At 41.4% G+C, this 16,126-nt stretch overlaps 1 protein-coding gene across 2 annotated transcripts in view; it reads left to right on the top strand.

Annotated features, from left to right (window-relative positions):
• The window catches only part of STK38L (serine/threonine kinase 38 like), a 69,181-nt gene extending 56,535 nt beyond the window's left edge, over positions 1 to 12,646 (top strand). For both annotated transcript variants that reach the window (XM_012732893.1, XM_004693190.2), the window contains 9 exons: positions 318 to 441; positions 1,814 to 1,968; positions 2,883 to 2,985; positions 3,143 to 3,204; positions 5,226 to 5,343; positions 5,775 to 5,898; positions 6,684 to 6,779; positions 8,963 to 9,054; positions 9,161 to 12,646. In XM_012732893.1, coding sequence (XP_012588347.1) covers positions 318 to 441; positions 1,814 to 1,968; positions 2,883 to 2,985; positions 3,143 to 3,204; positions 5,226 to 5,343; positions 5,775 to 5,898; positions 6,684 to 6,779; positions 8,963 to 9,054; positions 9,161 to 9,288 — 1,002 coding nt within the window. In that variant the 3' untranslated portion in view covers positions 9,289 to 12,646. The remainder of the gene's footprint in view (positions 1 to 317; positions 442 to 1,813; positions 1,969 to 2,882; positions 2,986 to 3,142; positions 3,205 to 5,225; positions 5,344 to 5,774; positions 5,899 to 6,683; positions 6,780 to 8,962; positions 9,055 to 9,160) is intronic.
• Positions 12,647 to 16,126: the final 3,480 nt, after the last annotated feature.

Genomic DNA, 16,126 nt, shown 5'->3' with positions numbered 1-16,126 from the left:
AGCAATCAGACCATTGCCCTAAATTTGAGCCTGACTAGTTAAGATTCTTTGCTGAGTAGAGATTCTGGTTGGAATGTTTTAAGATCATGTTTCTGCCACATAGGCCTTTGGGTCCCACTTTATCAGCCCAGAAGTCTTAGATAAAACACTTTCTTCTGAGATTTCCCAGATTTAAGGAGTCCTTGAAAAGTGTCTGTATGTTTCAGATCTTTTCTAAAACTGCCCTTCCTTCCATGTTGTAAAGGAACTGAATGGATAATTGTGGACTTGAAAATGTGTAATGTGTTATAATTATTTTTTTCAAAACATTCACCTAGGTGGCCCATATCCGTGCAGAAAGAGATATCTTGGTAGAAGCAGATGGCGCCTGGGTGGTGAAGATGTTTTACAGTTTTCAAGATAAGCGGAACCTTTATCTGATCATGGAGTTCCTCCCTGGAGGTAAAAGCAACAGTGGAGATTGATACAAGCACACATCTTCCTATGTAATTGTGATTTACTGATAAGGTTTCCTTTGATCTTCCTTGCTTGGGGTTTTACATGGTCAGTCGTAGTTTTTCAGCATTTCCACCCATGGGGATACTCGTTTTGATAACACATCAAATTACTTTGAAGGAGTAATAAAGTCAGCACATTTTCAGAGCTACCATTCTGTGTTTCTCTGTATAATTAGATTATTAGAAGTCTAGCCATAAGAAGTAAATCACTAAAGGAAATAAATCACTAGAGAAAAAGATACACAACCCGTGATCACATGTAGAAGAGGAGAAACACTTCACATCTGTAAGCATGTGCAGGTGCTCACTTCCTCCATAGTTAGCAAAGTGCCCAGTGAAACAAGAATGAGATGCCATTTCTTACTCCTGGTTAGTAGAAAGACAAATTCGATGAGGTGGTATGACTGGCCTCTTGTACGTGGAGAGCAATTTCATACATCCCAGTAAAGCCAACAGGTGGCCGCCCCATCCCACTGTGCTCTCAGAGGTTCTCTCCACATGTGCCTCAGGGGTCACACATTGAAAACCTGGATGCAAAATGAATGTGCATCAGTAAAATAGATATAAAATGTAGTATAATGAAGTGGTTCACAGAAATCTAAAAGGAGTGGTAACTGTAAACTCAAATAGAGTGGAGTGATGAAGAGAACTGTGCAAGTATACATGCAGGTAGACTTGATGGATGAATACATGAGTCAGACACATTAAAAAATAGACTGGAAGGATACCCAGCAGAGCAAACCATGACTGCTGCCCAGAAGGAAGGGCTGGGGGACAGAGTAGGCAGAAAACAGTGCATGTGTTAATTCTTTGAAAACACCCACAGTACACATGAACAAAAGCCACAGTTATCGACTGCAAAGTTTATTCCTGCCCTTTTTAAAAAAAATCTTTGAAAAATCAAAGAATGTGTGCAAGTCTTCTCCTGGGATGATGTTCTTTTAGGGGTTGAAAGAGCTCCGTTCTTTTTAAAGGTCTAATGGGAATGCACGCACTTGTTCTGCTATGCTTAGGATTTACCCGTGAGGTCTGACCTGTGCCACAGTCAGTCCACTTATTCTCGGTGCTGGGTGGTGGATATTACTTTCTCATCAGCTTGACTCTGGTTTGATTTCATATATTTTCTAGCTTAAAACCATTCATTGTCAAAACTTTTGTTTCTTCTGTGATATTTTTTCATTTGGTCTTAGAAATGGGTGGAGGGTAGATACTAATGTGCAAAACATCAGGCACACTTGTTAGGGGATCAAAGATGCTTTCTTCAGGTGTGCCCTTTGGAGGCATGTGCCTTTCCTGACAGATATCCCTTCATTTAGGCGACATGATGACGTTGCTAATGAAGAAAGATACTTTGACTGAGGAGGAAACACAGTTCTACATTTCAGAGACTGTTCTGGCAATAGATGCAATCCACCAGTTGGGGTTTATCCATCGGGATATTAAACCAGACAACCTTTTACTGGACGCCAAGGCACGTGAGCAAAATTATGTACTATGCAGTTGCTGGTTATTTTAAGAAGGTGAAAAGAGCTGATTCTGTGACTGGAATGGGCAACTGCAGCATGCTATTTTTGCATTGTTTCATAGAACAATAGGGAGGACTTCTTTCTTTCTCTTTCTGGCTTATCTCATTCAGCATGATCTTTTCCAGCTCAAGGGAGGACTTCTTAATTGAGAAGCCAACAAGGGAATATAGCTACTGTTATTTTGCACGTTCTCCTTTCTAGAATTATCAAATGTTAATAATTTTACATTTCACCTGTATGATATTTAAGCTAAGGATTTTTTTTTTAAGATTTATTTATACATACAGAACTGGGATACAGGCCAGAGGTGCAGAGGCGGTGAGAGGATTCACCAGAGACAGAGTGGGGAGCAGAACAGGCAGATCGACGAAGTGCACTGCTGAGGGAGCAGTGGGTGGGTCAAGAGAGGTCTTCCATGCTTTAACCCGCTGTGCCACTAGGGAGGGCCCTAAGCTAAGTATTTTTATAAGTACATTTTTGGAGTTTACCAAAATGGAGTTTTGGTACAGGGCCTCCCTGGTGGTGCAAGGAGCTAGGGTGCAGCTTTGTGAAACTGTCCACAGCCACTGCCGCACAGATTAGATCCCTGGCCAAGGTGGTGACCCACATGATGTGGCAGACCTCTCCTGTCTCACCCACTGCTCCCTTCAGCAGTGTATTATGGTAGGTCTGTTCTGTTCCATGCTTTCCCTGGTAGATGCTGTCACCTTCTGCATCTCTGGCCAGTACCCCAGTTCTTGTATGAATAAACAAATAAATCTTTTTAAAATAAAATAAAATAAAATAGTGTTGACAGCAAGGTTTTGTCTTTAAGGTGAACATATACTCTTAATTTTACTGTATTTTATTTTAATTTTAGGGGCACGTGAAATTATCTGATTTTGGTTTATGCACAGGATTAAAGAAAGCCCACAGGACTGAATTCTACAGAAACCTTACACATAATCCACCAAGGGACTTCTGTGAGTTTACATTTTGGGGTTAAATGGTAATTGACTTAAGTCAGAACTGTCAAGAACTGAAAACTCTCCCCCAATGTATTTTAAATATCTGTGTGTGAATTTATTTTTTGATGAGAGGTTTCCCCTCCTGATTATAGTTCTGTCTTGTTAAAATTAGCATTTCAGAACATGAACTCAAAGAGGAAAGCAGAAACATGGAAGAAGAACAGGAGACAACTGGTGAGTTAGCCAAGTTTTTAAGAAACTTTTCTGTGGTTCTGAAATCCAGTTTGGTTTTTGCTTGATTATTTTTGCATCTTTACAGCAATTAGTACTTTGTAGCAATGACAGTACTTAATCTGAATCACAGTCTTCATAGTCTAACATTTGCTTGCCTGTGGTATGTAATGCCGAGTTTTATGATTTTCAATTTGAGTTTTGATTGAAAATGCTTATAGTTGAGTCATCTGGTTGCTGGTAACTAGCACTGCACGTGGCTTTGAGATGACGGTGACCGGTGATTCCCTTTCCCATCTTCATTCCCAACACAACGCAATGTGTAAAGCAGCACAAGCATTCTTTTGCAGGTTTCTAAGAACTTCTTTCTAGACAGAGTAACAGGAAAATTGCTTGTTAACAGTGTTACAGCAGATAATAGTAGAAAACAGACTTTACTACAGCGAATTACTCCCTCCTGTGGTGTGGAATTAACTACTGTGATTCCATAATGTGTGCCTGCTGGTAACCAAGCTGTTAGTCCTCTGTTGCTGAGCAAACATGGGTCTACCTTGCCCTTTGCCCTGTTACTGATTAGGTCCACATACATTCTCAAGGTTAGGTATGACAGGTAAATATTCTGTAAATATTGTGGAATTTGGGTGATGAAAAGAAACTAATTCAGCATTCTTTCAAGAAGGAAAAAAGACTGAAAAGATAATTTTTACTGCTTTCTCAAACAAAATAGAATGATCTTTTATATTATTAGGCTTAGTCTCATCTTGAAGCTCAGGTAATTGTGAGTTTCTTGTGTTTATAAAATATTTAGTGTTGTGTTTTTTTTTTTTTAAAGAACTTTAATGTATTTGAAGTAGACATTAAGACAGAAACTTCATTCTACTTTTAAATCTGTTGCTTTTATATCAGGTTTTACAACTGAGGAAAGAACTGGGGCATTCCCTCCTTTTACAGGAAAAGTTAATAGTGCTTTAAAACATGGTGGCAAATCTGTACCTATTCATAGAATCGCCCATGGCCGTGACTCCCGTGCATGTTGTGCTCTTCTGGGGTCATCTTGACAACTGCTGTCAGTATTTCCCAGGGAAGGGGAAATGATGCTCTTTTGGAAATTTCTTTAAAACTTGGTTCCCCTGCCCACTAAATACTAGTCATTATTGAAATGACAAAATCTTACAGCCACACATTTTCAAATGGCTCCTGAAATAATACTCTTAGTTAAGAACTGTTGTTTTAAATAGTTTCTGTAAGGTTTTATATGAATTAAAAATGAAAAGTTGTACTGCTTCTTAGTGGAGAAGTAGTGCCCAGGATGAGGTTTATATTGGAAATAGTGCTGTCTCTACAGTAGGATGGTGTTTACCAAGTGCATTCCTGCTCTTATCTGCTCCTCATTTCAAGCAGGTATTACTAATCCAGCTTTGTGGAGGTAGATGCTGTGGCTCAGAGGGTCAGCTGACTTCCCTGAGAACCAGGCCACTGGAATCAAAATTGTCATTCTTTTGGAAATGAGTTTATGGCTAAAATATACAAATATATTTAGTTGAACTTCATAGCAGGTAGAAATCACATGTTAAGTAGCATGTTCTCTCAGTACCTACCATTGCATTATACATTACAAACATGAAGAAGCCTAAGTGAGAAATGAACTTGTATATATACTGCTTTTTCCGTGAGCCTTTCAAAAATAAAGATGTTAAGAATGCTATTCTGGGGCCCTCCCTGGTGGCGCAGTGGGTTAAAGCACAGCACTAAGAAGCTAAAGCCGCTTCTGCATGAGTTCGATCCCCGCCTGCCCCGGAGGTGACCACATGGTGTGGCAGACCTCTCCTGACCCACCCGCTGCTCCCCTCAGCAGTGTACTTCGTCGATCTGCCTGTTCTCCCCACTCTGTCTCTGGTGAAGCCTCTCGCCACCCCTGAGCCTCTGGCCTGTACCCCAGTTCTGTATGCACAAATAAATACATCTTTAAAAAAAAAAAAAAAAGAAAAAAAAGAATGCTATCCTGACAAGCTGTTCCCTTGTAGGCATATTCCACAGTCGGAACACCGGATTATATTGCTCCAGAAGTGTTCATGCAGACTGGCTACAACAAGTTGTGTGACTGGTGGTCTCTGGGAGTCATTATGTATGAAATGCTTATAGGTAGGTCTTACTGTTCATTTATGAGCTTAATATATAGGTTTCCTTGAATACCAGTGATTGATAGCAGATGTCATCAGCTCAGCTTTTTCAAGTTTTTTGAACTGATTTCTGATACCCTCAGTGTTAAATAAACCATGATAGATACCAGTGAGCTCTCTGGGATCCTCTTTTGGGAGGAAAGTATTTAACTTGACCAGAAGGTTCATGTCAGAATTATATCTGGATGACCTTTGGGTATGGGGGGCAGACAAAGTGCTTTAAATCCTTTATTAATTAGCATCAATAGTTATGGTATAAATTGCTGGTTTTATTAAACAAAATTTTATTAAATTGTTAAATAGAACACTCTTGTTTCTTGTAACAAATATATAGGAGGGAGTCGCATTGGATCATATAAACTTGATAAAACTTTTGTTTCTCTTGATATGCAGGATATCCGCCTTTTTGCTCTGAAACACCTCAAGAAACATACAGAAAAGTGATGAGCTGGAAAGAAACTCTGGTTTTTCCTCCAGAGGTTCCTATATCTGAGAAAGCCAAGGATTTAATTCTTAGGTAAGTGGTTAAATTCCCAGAGGAGTATGTGGTATGTTAAAACTTCACAGGTACCCAAAAGATTAAATTGCCCGTGTCACTTTTTATGGAAAGAAGAAAAACTACCATTGATCTATATACAGCCAGAGAGATCCATGAGGAAAAGGTGTTTTTTTAAGAAATGCAGACTCTTAAAAGGAAGCATGCAGTTAACAGTGCGGTCAGTAGTGGGGCTTCACAGTCTGCATTCTACTCTGGTCACCTGAGATGTCACGTCCCAGGACTGCTGTGAGTGGCTTAAAGGAGCTGAAATCAGGGTTGCCCCTGGTAGCAGCCAGGGGTTTAAACTTCGATGCAGTATATCTGCTTCCAAGATTTGTGCTGCTGCAGATAACCAGATGTCTGTGAACATCTAGGCTTAATATGTGTATCATATTTTTAGTAATGAAAAATAGAAAACTGTCTAACTGTTCAACAATAAGTAGTGGACTGGCAAAATAAGTTGTATTTCCACATGCAAAATTTAGAAAATGAAGTTACATAAGTACATGTAATCTGTCATGCTTTGGGAAACGCTCTCAATACAGTAAATGGGGGGAGGGAGGTGGTAAAATAGCAACTACTGTAGGAACACAATAATAATTTTTTTTACATGAATGTGCCAGAATAGCTTTGAACTATTTAGTTATTACCTCTTGTGGTACAATTACACATGATTCCCCCCCCCCCACACACATACACACATTCACACACAGTTGACATGTACAGAGTATCATTTACATATGATTTCTGCTTCCCTTTTCCAGATTTTGCATCGATTCTGAAAATAGAATTGGCAATAGTGGCGTAGAAGAAATAAAAGGTCATCCCTTTTTTGAAGGTGTAGACTGGGGTCACATCAGGTATGTTCACAGGCTTTGATGGGAAAAGTCTGGGTAGAACAGATTTCTGGAGATCATGATTCATTTGCCTCTGTCCCTGCTAGATTAAATACAAGAGTCACCAGTACAACATTGTTGTTGAACCAGTGTTTTCTGAATTACGTCAGTGAGATGACAGCAGCCAGAGTTGAATGGCTTTTGTGGCACTCAGGGAACCCACATTGCATGCCAATTTAGATTTCAGACTCGGAGCTACCAGAGAGAGGCCACTGGCATGATGCAGATGTGTCTACGTTCTTACATTTGTCCTTTCTAATATCCTACACTGTGTATCCTCTGTTCATTTAGAGGAAAATATGTTCCATTGATTGATTGATTTTGTTTATTGAACATAAACAAAAGAAAGAAAACCTTATAAATCACATATACATACTATGTACAGCAATAAATACTCGGAGCCAGCCCAGTATATAGCTGCTGCCTCTGCTGGACAACAGCTTAGCAATAAACTACACACATGGCAGGAGAGAGGCTGGTAGTGAGCTCTGCCGGCCCCCACAACCAAGTTCAGGGCACACAAGCCTTGTCCCCTCCTCACCTACGTCTTCAACAGCTCCCCAACCATCACCAACAAGAAGGTCCCAGGACACCCTGTCCCTGCTGGCTTCAGCCCTGGCAGAGTAGGTGGGGTCTAAGCCACTGTATTTGGACCCATCCTTTCAGGGCCCAGAGAGCAGAATGGGTAGAAGCATTGTCGTAAACATTGTCAGGAAAGTTAAATAATGCACATGACTAGTGACTTTTGTTCCGCATATGGCCCAACTGCCTTCAACAATTCTGGTCTGTTCACATCTCAAAAGTCTGGGAGTCTTGAATGTGATCGTGCCATTTTCTTTTTTCCCTTTACTCTGGGATAAAATTAAGGGTTGTGTGGCCTCATCTATGCAGTTCACATCTTGTCATCTTGACTGCTCCCACCTCAAGGGAGCTGGTCCTTGAGACTGAAATTCCTTCTCCCCCCATCTACTTTCCTCTCTCCTTGACAGCTTGTGTGGCTGCTGCCTCTGCCTTGCTGTGCACAAGCCCCTTGAGTCAATAATTGTATGTCCAGCACTGTTCTTACTGGATGTACCTTTCTTATCTTCTTAATAGACTTCAAAAAATTTGTCCTTAAGTCTGCTTTACAAGCAAGAGACCAGGGCCTAGTTCTGATGTTCTGATGAGCTAGCAGCCCACAGTCAGTGAGGAGCTTGCTAGAACTACTGGCTGCAACTGGGCCAGGCACTGGCTCTGAGTCCCAACTCGGCAACTGCTGTGCCAAGCTGAGCTGTCCACAGATCATCTTGCTGCGCAAAGCTGCAGACCCTGTAAAGCTGAAGGTGCTTAGAGAGTACTGGGCCAGTCCCTTGATTTTGAGGTGAGGAGACAGTAACAGAGCAAGACTTGCCTGTTTAATGTCATGCTGTTGGCTCTGCAGCTGATAGCAAGTGACTGGAACTCAGGGCAGACAGTTCTTTCCACTAAACTAGTGAAGTTTATTGTGTTCATATATTAAGTATACATAAGTTGGGATAATTTGGAGAAGAGGAGATGTATATCATTTTATACTTATATACTTTTGCCAATTTATGACCTTACAGATCCAGTGAGTATTTGTTGGAAAAATAAAGTAATTTTAAAAATGATACTTTCTTTAAGTCATTTGCATGACTGAATTTTTAGACCTAATGTCCTGGTTCCCTTAAAACTAACATGTCAAGGTGTTATCACAAATGTTTGATCCTGTTACCCTTTGTATTCCTTAGATTCCCAAATTAACTTTGATTTATGGATCTTTTTCTAGAAGAATAGAGATTCCAGCATTAGGTAGGATTCAGCCCCCACATACAACATACTTCATTTAATAATAAAATCTTTCAAGTAAAATCTTCTGTTTTCCCCTTTCATTAAATCCTATTTTTCCATTTAAAGAAAAAAACATGAGGAAATCTTGGTGTAAAAGAAATTAAAATGCCAAGTGATAATATCTTCATTAAAAATTATATTCAGCTGTATATACATGAAACTATTTTCAAATCCATAATAACTTTCTTTTGGATCTTCTATTATCTATGGAACAGCTTGCAGGATTTGCAAATAGAGTCATTTTCTGTAATATTAACAATTCCCAAAAATTGACTGAGAGTGTTCCATACTTTTTGTAGGGAAAGGCCAGCAGCAATCCCAATAGAAATCAAAAGCATTGATGACACTTCAAATTTTGACGACTTTCCGGAATCTGACATTTTACAACCAGGTAAGACCATCTGCAGCACCGCTAACAGTTTGTAAAGTCTGTGAAGATGATGACATTCTCATTCATGACGTTTCTTTGCTCTTGGTTACTTTTTCTAACTCCCTAGTGCCAAATACCACAGAACCAGACTACAAATCCAAAGACTGGGTTTTTCTCAATTATACCTATAAAAGGTTTGAAGGGTTGACTCAGCGTGGCTCCATCCCCACCTACATGAAAGCTGGGAAATTGTGAACGAAGACCACCTTCCCCCACGACAGGAGAACTCAGGTAGCTGCATCGGCAGGCTCGCTTGCGTAGGCCACAGCCCACTGACTACAGGACGATGGCGGTGCTCGCGACCACAGGAGGAAATTCTACAGGACTAGGATTTCTAAGACTTACTACAGGAATTGGTTGGCGGTGCCAGCTGGCTTTTTTTTTTTTTAATATATATTTTATTATTTTTGTTAACTTTATTATATGAAGGTACTGGAATAAAAGAAACGTGTATCCCTTCCTAACTGCACTGCCTACATGCATATTAAGGTCCATCCTGCCTGTGCCGTGGCTTTGTACTGTAACCCCTCTAGTCAGTCAGGAGAAACGACGACACTTCAAGCAGCGTAGGCCACCCATAGGTAGCACCTCAGGCTGCAGTCTCCCCGCCAATCTTACGGGTCCTGGTGACCCACAAAGCCATCTCCCACAGAGGACGTTATCCTGTTGGTTTGGACATCACAGGATACATTTGAAGGCAATTTCGACAATGGTTCTAAGAAATTTTAGTGAGGAAATACACTGGCTATTTAAAAATAATAGAATTTATCATGTTACTCACAAACTGCACAGTAAGGAGTGACATGTCTCTCATAAAGAAGGTGAATGCCACCACTCGCACAGCCCACAGTATATTTACTTTGCCTTCAGACACACCCATGACCTTCATACACCAGTATGTCTACTCATAGGGAGATGCACTGTCTTATATAGAGTGTAAAGTTGCGTTTCTTGTGACAGGAGGACCTCTGTTTTAACAAGAGGACATGGCATTATTTTAATTTGATTATGCTGAGTTGAAATTTAGAAATGACCACGAAGGCTGCTTGTAGAACTCATGTATTTTTATTAAACTATTTTTTTAAAAGTCAAACTTCTGATCATGTAAAAATGGACTTGCAGAAAACAAAGCGCTATTTCCTTTGGTTTTGAAGAAAGTTGTTAACATATCATGGCTGGTTAACATTTACTCCCTTTGATTGCCCTCACATTATTGTGCCATTATTTATTTCCTCACACTCCAAATGTACCAAAGATCCTGAACAGAGTGAATGAGCTGAGTGGCTCGTACTTCCCAGTAGGCATGTTGTGCACCTATCTGACGGGTGTCCATGAGCGGCCAGCTCACTCGGCAGGATTGTTCATGTTTGGCTCACTTGCTGTGGTTGGTGTAAATGGCATTAAGTGCAGGCCCGGGGCCAAGTGATGAGAGGGTTGGGGAGATGATGCCCACTTGCCTAAGAACTCAGTCTTTCCTAGCCCAACATTTTAATTCTAGAACTGAGGTTTTGGCTCCATAAGTTAATAATACTTGATCCAGGAATGGCCTAGCTTATGTCTTTACCCTTAACTGATAGAACTTTTTATACATACAATTATAACTGTTACAAATAATATGTGATCAGAATCTGAAATGGTCACCTAGTTGTAGGGATACTCTTAATGGGGAAGAATGGCATAGGACCATTATGCAACTCTACAAAAGCTTTTTCACTGTTGCTGCCAGGAGACTGCGGTATGTCAATAGACCCCTGGGTTGGTGTCACCCCACCCTCCCTTCCTGTTTCTCTTCCTCCTCCTCTCTGTGTTTGGTATTTATTATGTGTTTATCAAATAGTTCATCTATGGTATAGATCATATCTTGGAAAGAGAAGTTTTTAAATTCTAGGGTTATCGCCATTCAACTAACTGACTTTTCTAATTATAACTGCCTCTTATTAAAACAAGTCTAACTTTTTCTCAGATTTGTGAGATTTTTCTCACTCCACCTCACACTTTGTTTTTTAAAGGACTGTTTTCCTAGTGTGTTAGCCAATGGGTAAGATATTTGGAAACTGCTGCATTTTCTAGCTCCAGTATGGTAGCTATTCTAGCACAGAAAATATTCAAATTTGAATGGGAGAAAAATGGGCTGAATTACTTAAGTTTATTTTTTAATTGAATAAGAATAGACTGTGTTAATTCCTGATTCCCTCAATCTTTTGAACAGAAAGAATTTGGAAATAGTTATGATGTCTTGGCAGTGGAAGGGCAGGTCTGGAAAGTTTACTTGGTTTAGAGTTTCATTTTCCCCTGGACTTAATAGAGTGATTAAACCTTTGGGGTTTTCTCATCAAAAGCATTTCTTAAGTGCCTATCTAAAAGCAAGACTGTGTCTGCCCTTTAGAAGCTAAGAATTTGATTCCTGATGCAAATTAACTATATCATTTGCGAAGTACCCTAAGATGGAATCTTCTCTATTACACATTTCCCGTATTTCAGGTCAGCCATTTGATTTAAATGACAAAACCCTATCTAATCAACTGGGCGTAATGGCATTTTCTTTAAATTAGACTCTATTTTGAATTAAAGAGTTTTATTATAAACTATGTGTTTTTGGTTTTTCTAAGTATATAGAAAGCTTGTATAATTCAGATTTATTGAATTTTCCTGATTTAATGTAGACTGACTTTTTTATTAAAAAACCTTTGTATTAAAGCAAGTTATGTTATTTTTCTTTGACACTTCCACTAGCATAGCTTTAAATCTTTAAATTTATTGAAACATAGTGCTGTTTAAGAATAAGGCATTTGTTATAAATCAGTTTTTTGAATGACTATATCAGATGATTTAATAAGCAGGTAGTTGAATGGAAAATAACAAGTGTAGAATATTCAAAACTTTTCCATGGTTGCTAAGGTTTTACTTATTTATGATAGCATACCTTTTCTGTTGTTTAAACACTGTATATCTTCATCTTAATCTGTAAATTTAAAAACATTTTATGTTTAACTTATGGGTGTGTTGTTGTAGAAAACTAGACAATCCATCCATTAGTCTCTGTTGTCAGAGAAACAGTCCCCACACATCTGGTGTACAGACACAGGAACTGAGACTTTGCTCGTTCGGGAGGCCCTTGGCTACTGCAGACATTCTCTTTGAATTGCTAAGAGTCAGAACATTCAGAAAAACTGTTTTGCTATTACTATGATTGTTTCCTCTTGTCTTTGTTTGAATTTATTTCCTCTTTAGAAGTGCACTTATTTTTGAAAACTTTTAGAGAAACAAACACTTAGCACAAATATCAACACAAGACACAGGGGACTACCAGAGATAATTTAGATTTTTATATTAAAAAAATGTGAGGGGCTACTATTGCTTTAAAAAGGAATAAAGTGATAAAAATAGATTTTAGTTATTTTTTTTAAATATAAATGATGCAGCAGTTGTCTAGAAAAAGAATCATCAGGCTAACAAGTGCTGTGTTCAGTTACTGAGTTTCAAAAATGTTTTGCTGGCCTGAGGCCTTTTTCATTGAAGGTAAGATGAGAATAAAAACTATGTTTGTAATATTTCTATTGGTGAGGTTTTTTGGGTTTGCTTTCAAGTTTTGAGATAGGCATTGCCCAAAACACAGGACAGACTGTTTTGTAAATGTATCCAACTTTCACACTTAAACATCACACAAGATCAAAGCAGGTGTTTAGACTTTCAGTTGTGTCATGTGTAAACGATCAAGATAGTTGCACACATTTAGATATGACTGTTTCTGACCCACTAGGCTAACAAGCCAGGAGAGAAGTGGGGCCAGGAGGGTGCCAGGCCCCACTGTGTGCGGCACAGGAAGACACTGCCATGGGGCTGTAGCCCACTGCTGTGCCAAAGCTGCTCAGCGCTGAGCCTCCCAGGCCAACTCCAAGCTGCTGGCTGGCAGACCTTGTTTCAGTCAGGCAAGACAGTCAGCATGTGGGCACTGGAACAAACTTACAGGCTCTGAATTCATCTTGCAAAAACTTCTTGTGAGCAAAAGAACTTAGATTTTCTACAAAATGTTTTCACCTGCAGTGTTCATGTTGGGTTCAGTGACATCAGTGTGACAGCATCATTTCACAGGTGATGACTCTGAGGCCCATGTGACTTAACCAAACACAGGTCAGGAGATGCTCGAGCCCGAGACCAGCCCCACGCCACAGCACCTGCTCAGTAAAAGGTCACCTCTGTGCCTGCAGGACCAGAGAAAAACAGGTGCTGAAGCAAGAGTTCTTTCCCAGGTTGCTCTTTACTGTGAGTATCAGAAGACAGGTAAAAGTGACTACAGCAAGGAAAGTGGGGCTCTTATGACACAAACACAAGACCCAGAGCTGCCCCAGCATGTCCACATCATGGGCAAGCATATGAGTTTTTGCATTTTTCCCTTTGTGGTCCTGAGAATGTCAGCTTTAGGTTACATCTCATGCAACAGGGACCACTTCTTGTGCACCCCACATTTCTATGAACTAGGAAAATCTTTGCTGGAGTAATCTTAGCAAAGTAACATCCACATTTTTCTGGTCATGAATGTTATCCATCTATTCCTACAAGGCTCACTGTGGTGATTGAGTTGATTTTCATCATGGGTGGGGGTGGAACCCTAAAGCACATGGACCTCTGGAATCAGAGCCAAATCGCTTGCTCCCCAACCCTGTAATTACCTTTAAGTTTGTGAGAGGCTGCTGCCAGCCTTCTAACAGGAGTGGTAGCTAGAGCTCCGGCACCCAGGGGCTGTCCTGGTCCTGCCTTTGCCTGTGTATAAACAGGAGGTCAGCTCCTTAACATCTTTCCTGACCTCTGGCTACCACACAAATAGAATTGGCTGTACGGACTCCAGGGCTTGGGGTTTTTAGTGCATTTCCCTCCCAGCTCCTGGTCACCCTTTCATTGGCGCATCTCTCCCAGAGCTGTTGGATCCTTATCAGTGTCTGAGATCCAGCTAGGGGTCATGGGCCTGCCTACTATTGACACCTTCATGAGATGGGTTTTGACTTGCATCTGGGGTCACCCACCACGTCCAGACCCCAAGCCGTGTCCTTAGTGATCCCTCTCTTTGCACTGCACTATTATGTGTGCAGTCCTGTCCTTCCCTGAGCAGAGAAAGCTCTCCTCTAGCACCTTCCTGGTGCCTCTACATGAAGCCCCCCCCCCCCATCAACCCCCTGCAATCATGCCACACCTCCAAGAACCTCTTAAGGTACAAACTTGTTTGAAATGGGTAGGTTTCCAGAAAGACCCCACTTCCTGGCTTCTAAAGTTACTTTTCTGGAGCCTGCTCACCTTGCGGCAGGGGCTTCCAGGGCTCCAAGTGGTTCAAGTGCTGTCAGCCCAGGAGCTGAGACTCAAGAGGTAAGTGCCCATTGCTGCTCATTGGCCTCACCTCCAATGGTGTCAGGCCCCAGGGCATGCTCCCTGGCTCTGGGCAAGGGGAACCATCTGCCTGGACTATATATTTTGGCGAAGGGACCCATTCACCCTGGGGTGGGGAACAGCCTTCTTTAGCCATTCTCCAGGGCTCCCTCACAGTCTGTAGCCTGTACTGTAACAGGGTGGTCCCCAGGAAAAGGAGGTTTCAGGTTCCCAGCCCCACCCAAGGGAGGGTGGACCTGAGCAGGGAGGAAGCAGGTGGGGAGGGTGGGTGGCAGGTGGAGACCTGAGGGAGGCACAAGGAGCAGAGAGACAGGTGAAGAAGCTGTACTGGCTTCTTGGTCCTGGATTGGGTGACAACACGTGGGTGAGAGACATGTGGGGAGGTGAACTATAGCAGCGGTTATCTTAATTTAGATTTTGCACTTTCCCTCGCAGACTGTTTCTGACACTTTCCTGTGGGTCCCTGCTGGAAGGTGCTTTACATGTGTGGCAGCTTTCAGGCCTCAGTGGCTTTGCTTTGGGCCAACTCCGGGCATTTACCTACAAGGGCATGGAGAACTTTGGGTGCTGTATATGGAAACTATGTTCTTTGCCTTTTCTTTGTTGCAAAGTTACAGTATCAAAGTTCTTTTTCATTAAAGATAATGTTCCATCTTGATGCAGCAGATGGCAAAAATCTGTTTAGAGCAGGCAGGTTTGGGGGTTGTTGGGTGGCTGGCTCTCTGTCCTGTAGCAGCACCAGCTAGAGGGTTGTTACCAGCCAGAAGGCAGCTGGGGGTTAACTGCAGGGCTGGCAGGGTCACAGTGGTGACTGTGCATGGCCAGTGACATCCCTTGCCCAGCAAGAGGCAGCTCTTTTCTCATCATTACAGCGCTAGGAAAGCCTTCCATGGCATCTGTCTTTATTTTTGTAGGGGTTTTGTGAGTTCAGTTGGAAATGGTGCTTCTCACCCCACCACCCCAAACCATGCCCCATTATTATCTGGCAACACATGGTCTGTTATAGGGACCTACTGACAATGGTGGGATGATATGCATTATTTGTTACTGGGGACAGATGGGAGGCAGGAAAACACAAATAAGGGACTGGCAGAGTCTGGGAAGTAGCTGAATAAATCTCACTTTCCTTTTCAAATTTAAGAGTTTAGAGTTACCTCTGAATAGGGCAGGGAAGAAGGGGTGCTTTGCAAAATTCAAAAGCTTAGTCAGTGCTGCTGTGGGACTATGGATCAGGGCAAGATTTCCAAAATTCCGCTATTTGATACTTGGAATCCCTGGAGGATGTGAACAGGCGGCAAAGCAGTGCTCTGGCAGAGGCGGGTCCCTGCCTCTGCACTCAGCTGTCATGGGCTCTGCCCTTTCCAGACCAGTCACCTGCTAACTGACTTAAAATCCGTTAGCTTTTGTTTCTTGATCTGTAAAGTGGAGCTATTACAGGATTAATTATGAGCAAAAGGGCAAATTTCCCCCTCTCTCTGGGTTCTTCTCAAGCTGGTGGGGCCATCAAATGAAGATCTGCAGTAGAAGAACAAATTTTTTTTTTTTTAAGATTTATTAACTTATGCATACAGAACTTGGGTACAGATCAGAGGTGCAGGGGCGGTGAGAGGATTCACCAGAGACAGTGGGGAGCAGAACAGGCTGACTGATGAAG

Source organism: Condylura cristata, unplaced genomic scaffold (genome assembly GCF_000260355.1).
Source record: "Condylura cristata isolate star-nosed mole 26May11 unplaced genomic scaffold, ConCri1.0 scaffold00036, whole genome shotgun sequence".
Taxonomy (NCBI): domain Eukaryota; kingdom Metazoa; phylum Chordata; class Mammalia; order Eulipotyphla; family Talpidae; genus Condylura; species Condylura cristata.
Note: the sequence above shows the minus strand (reverse complement) of the source record. Positions and strands in the feature narration are given on the sequence as shown.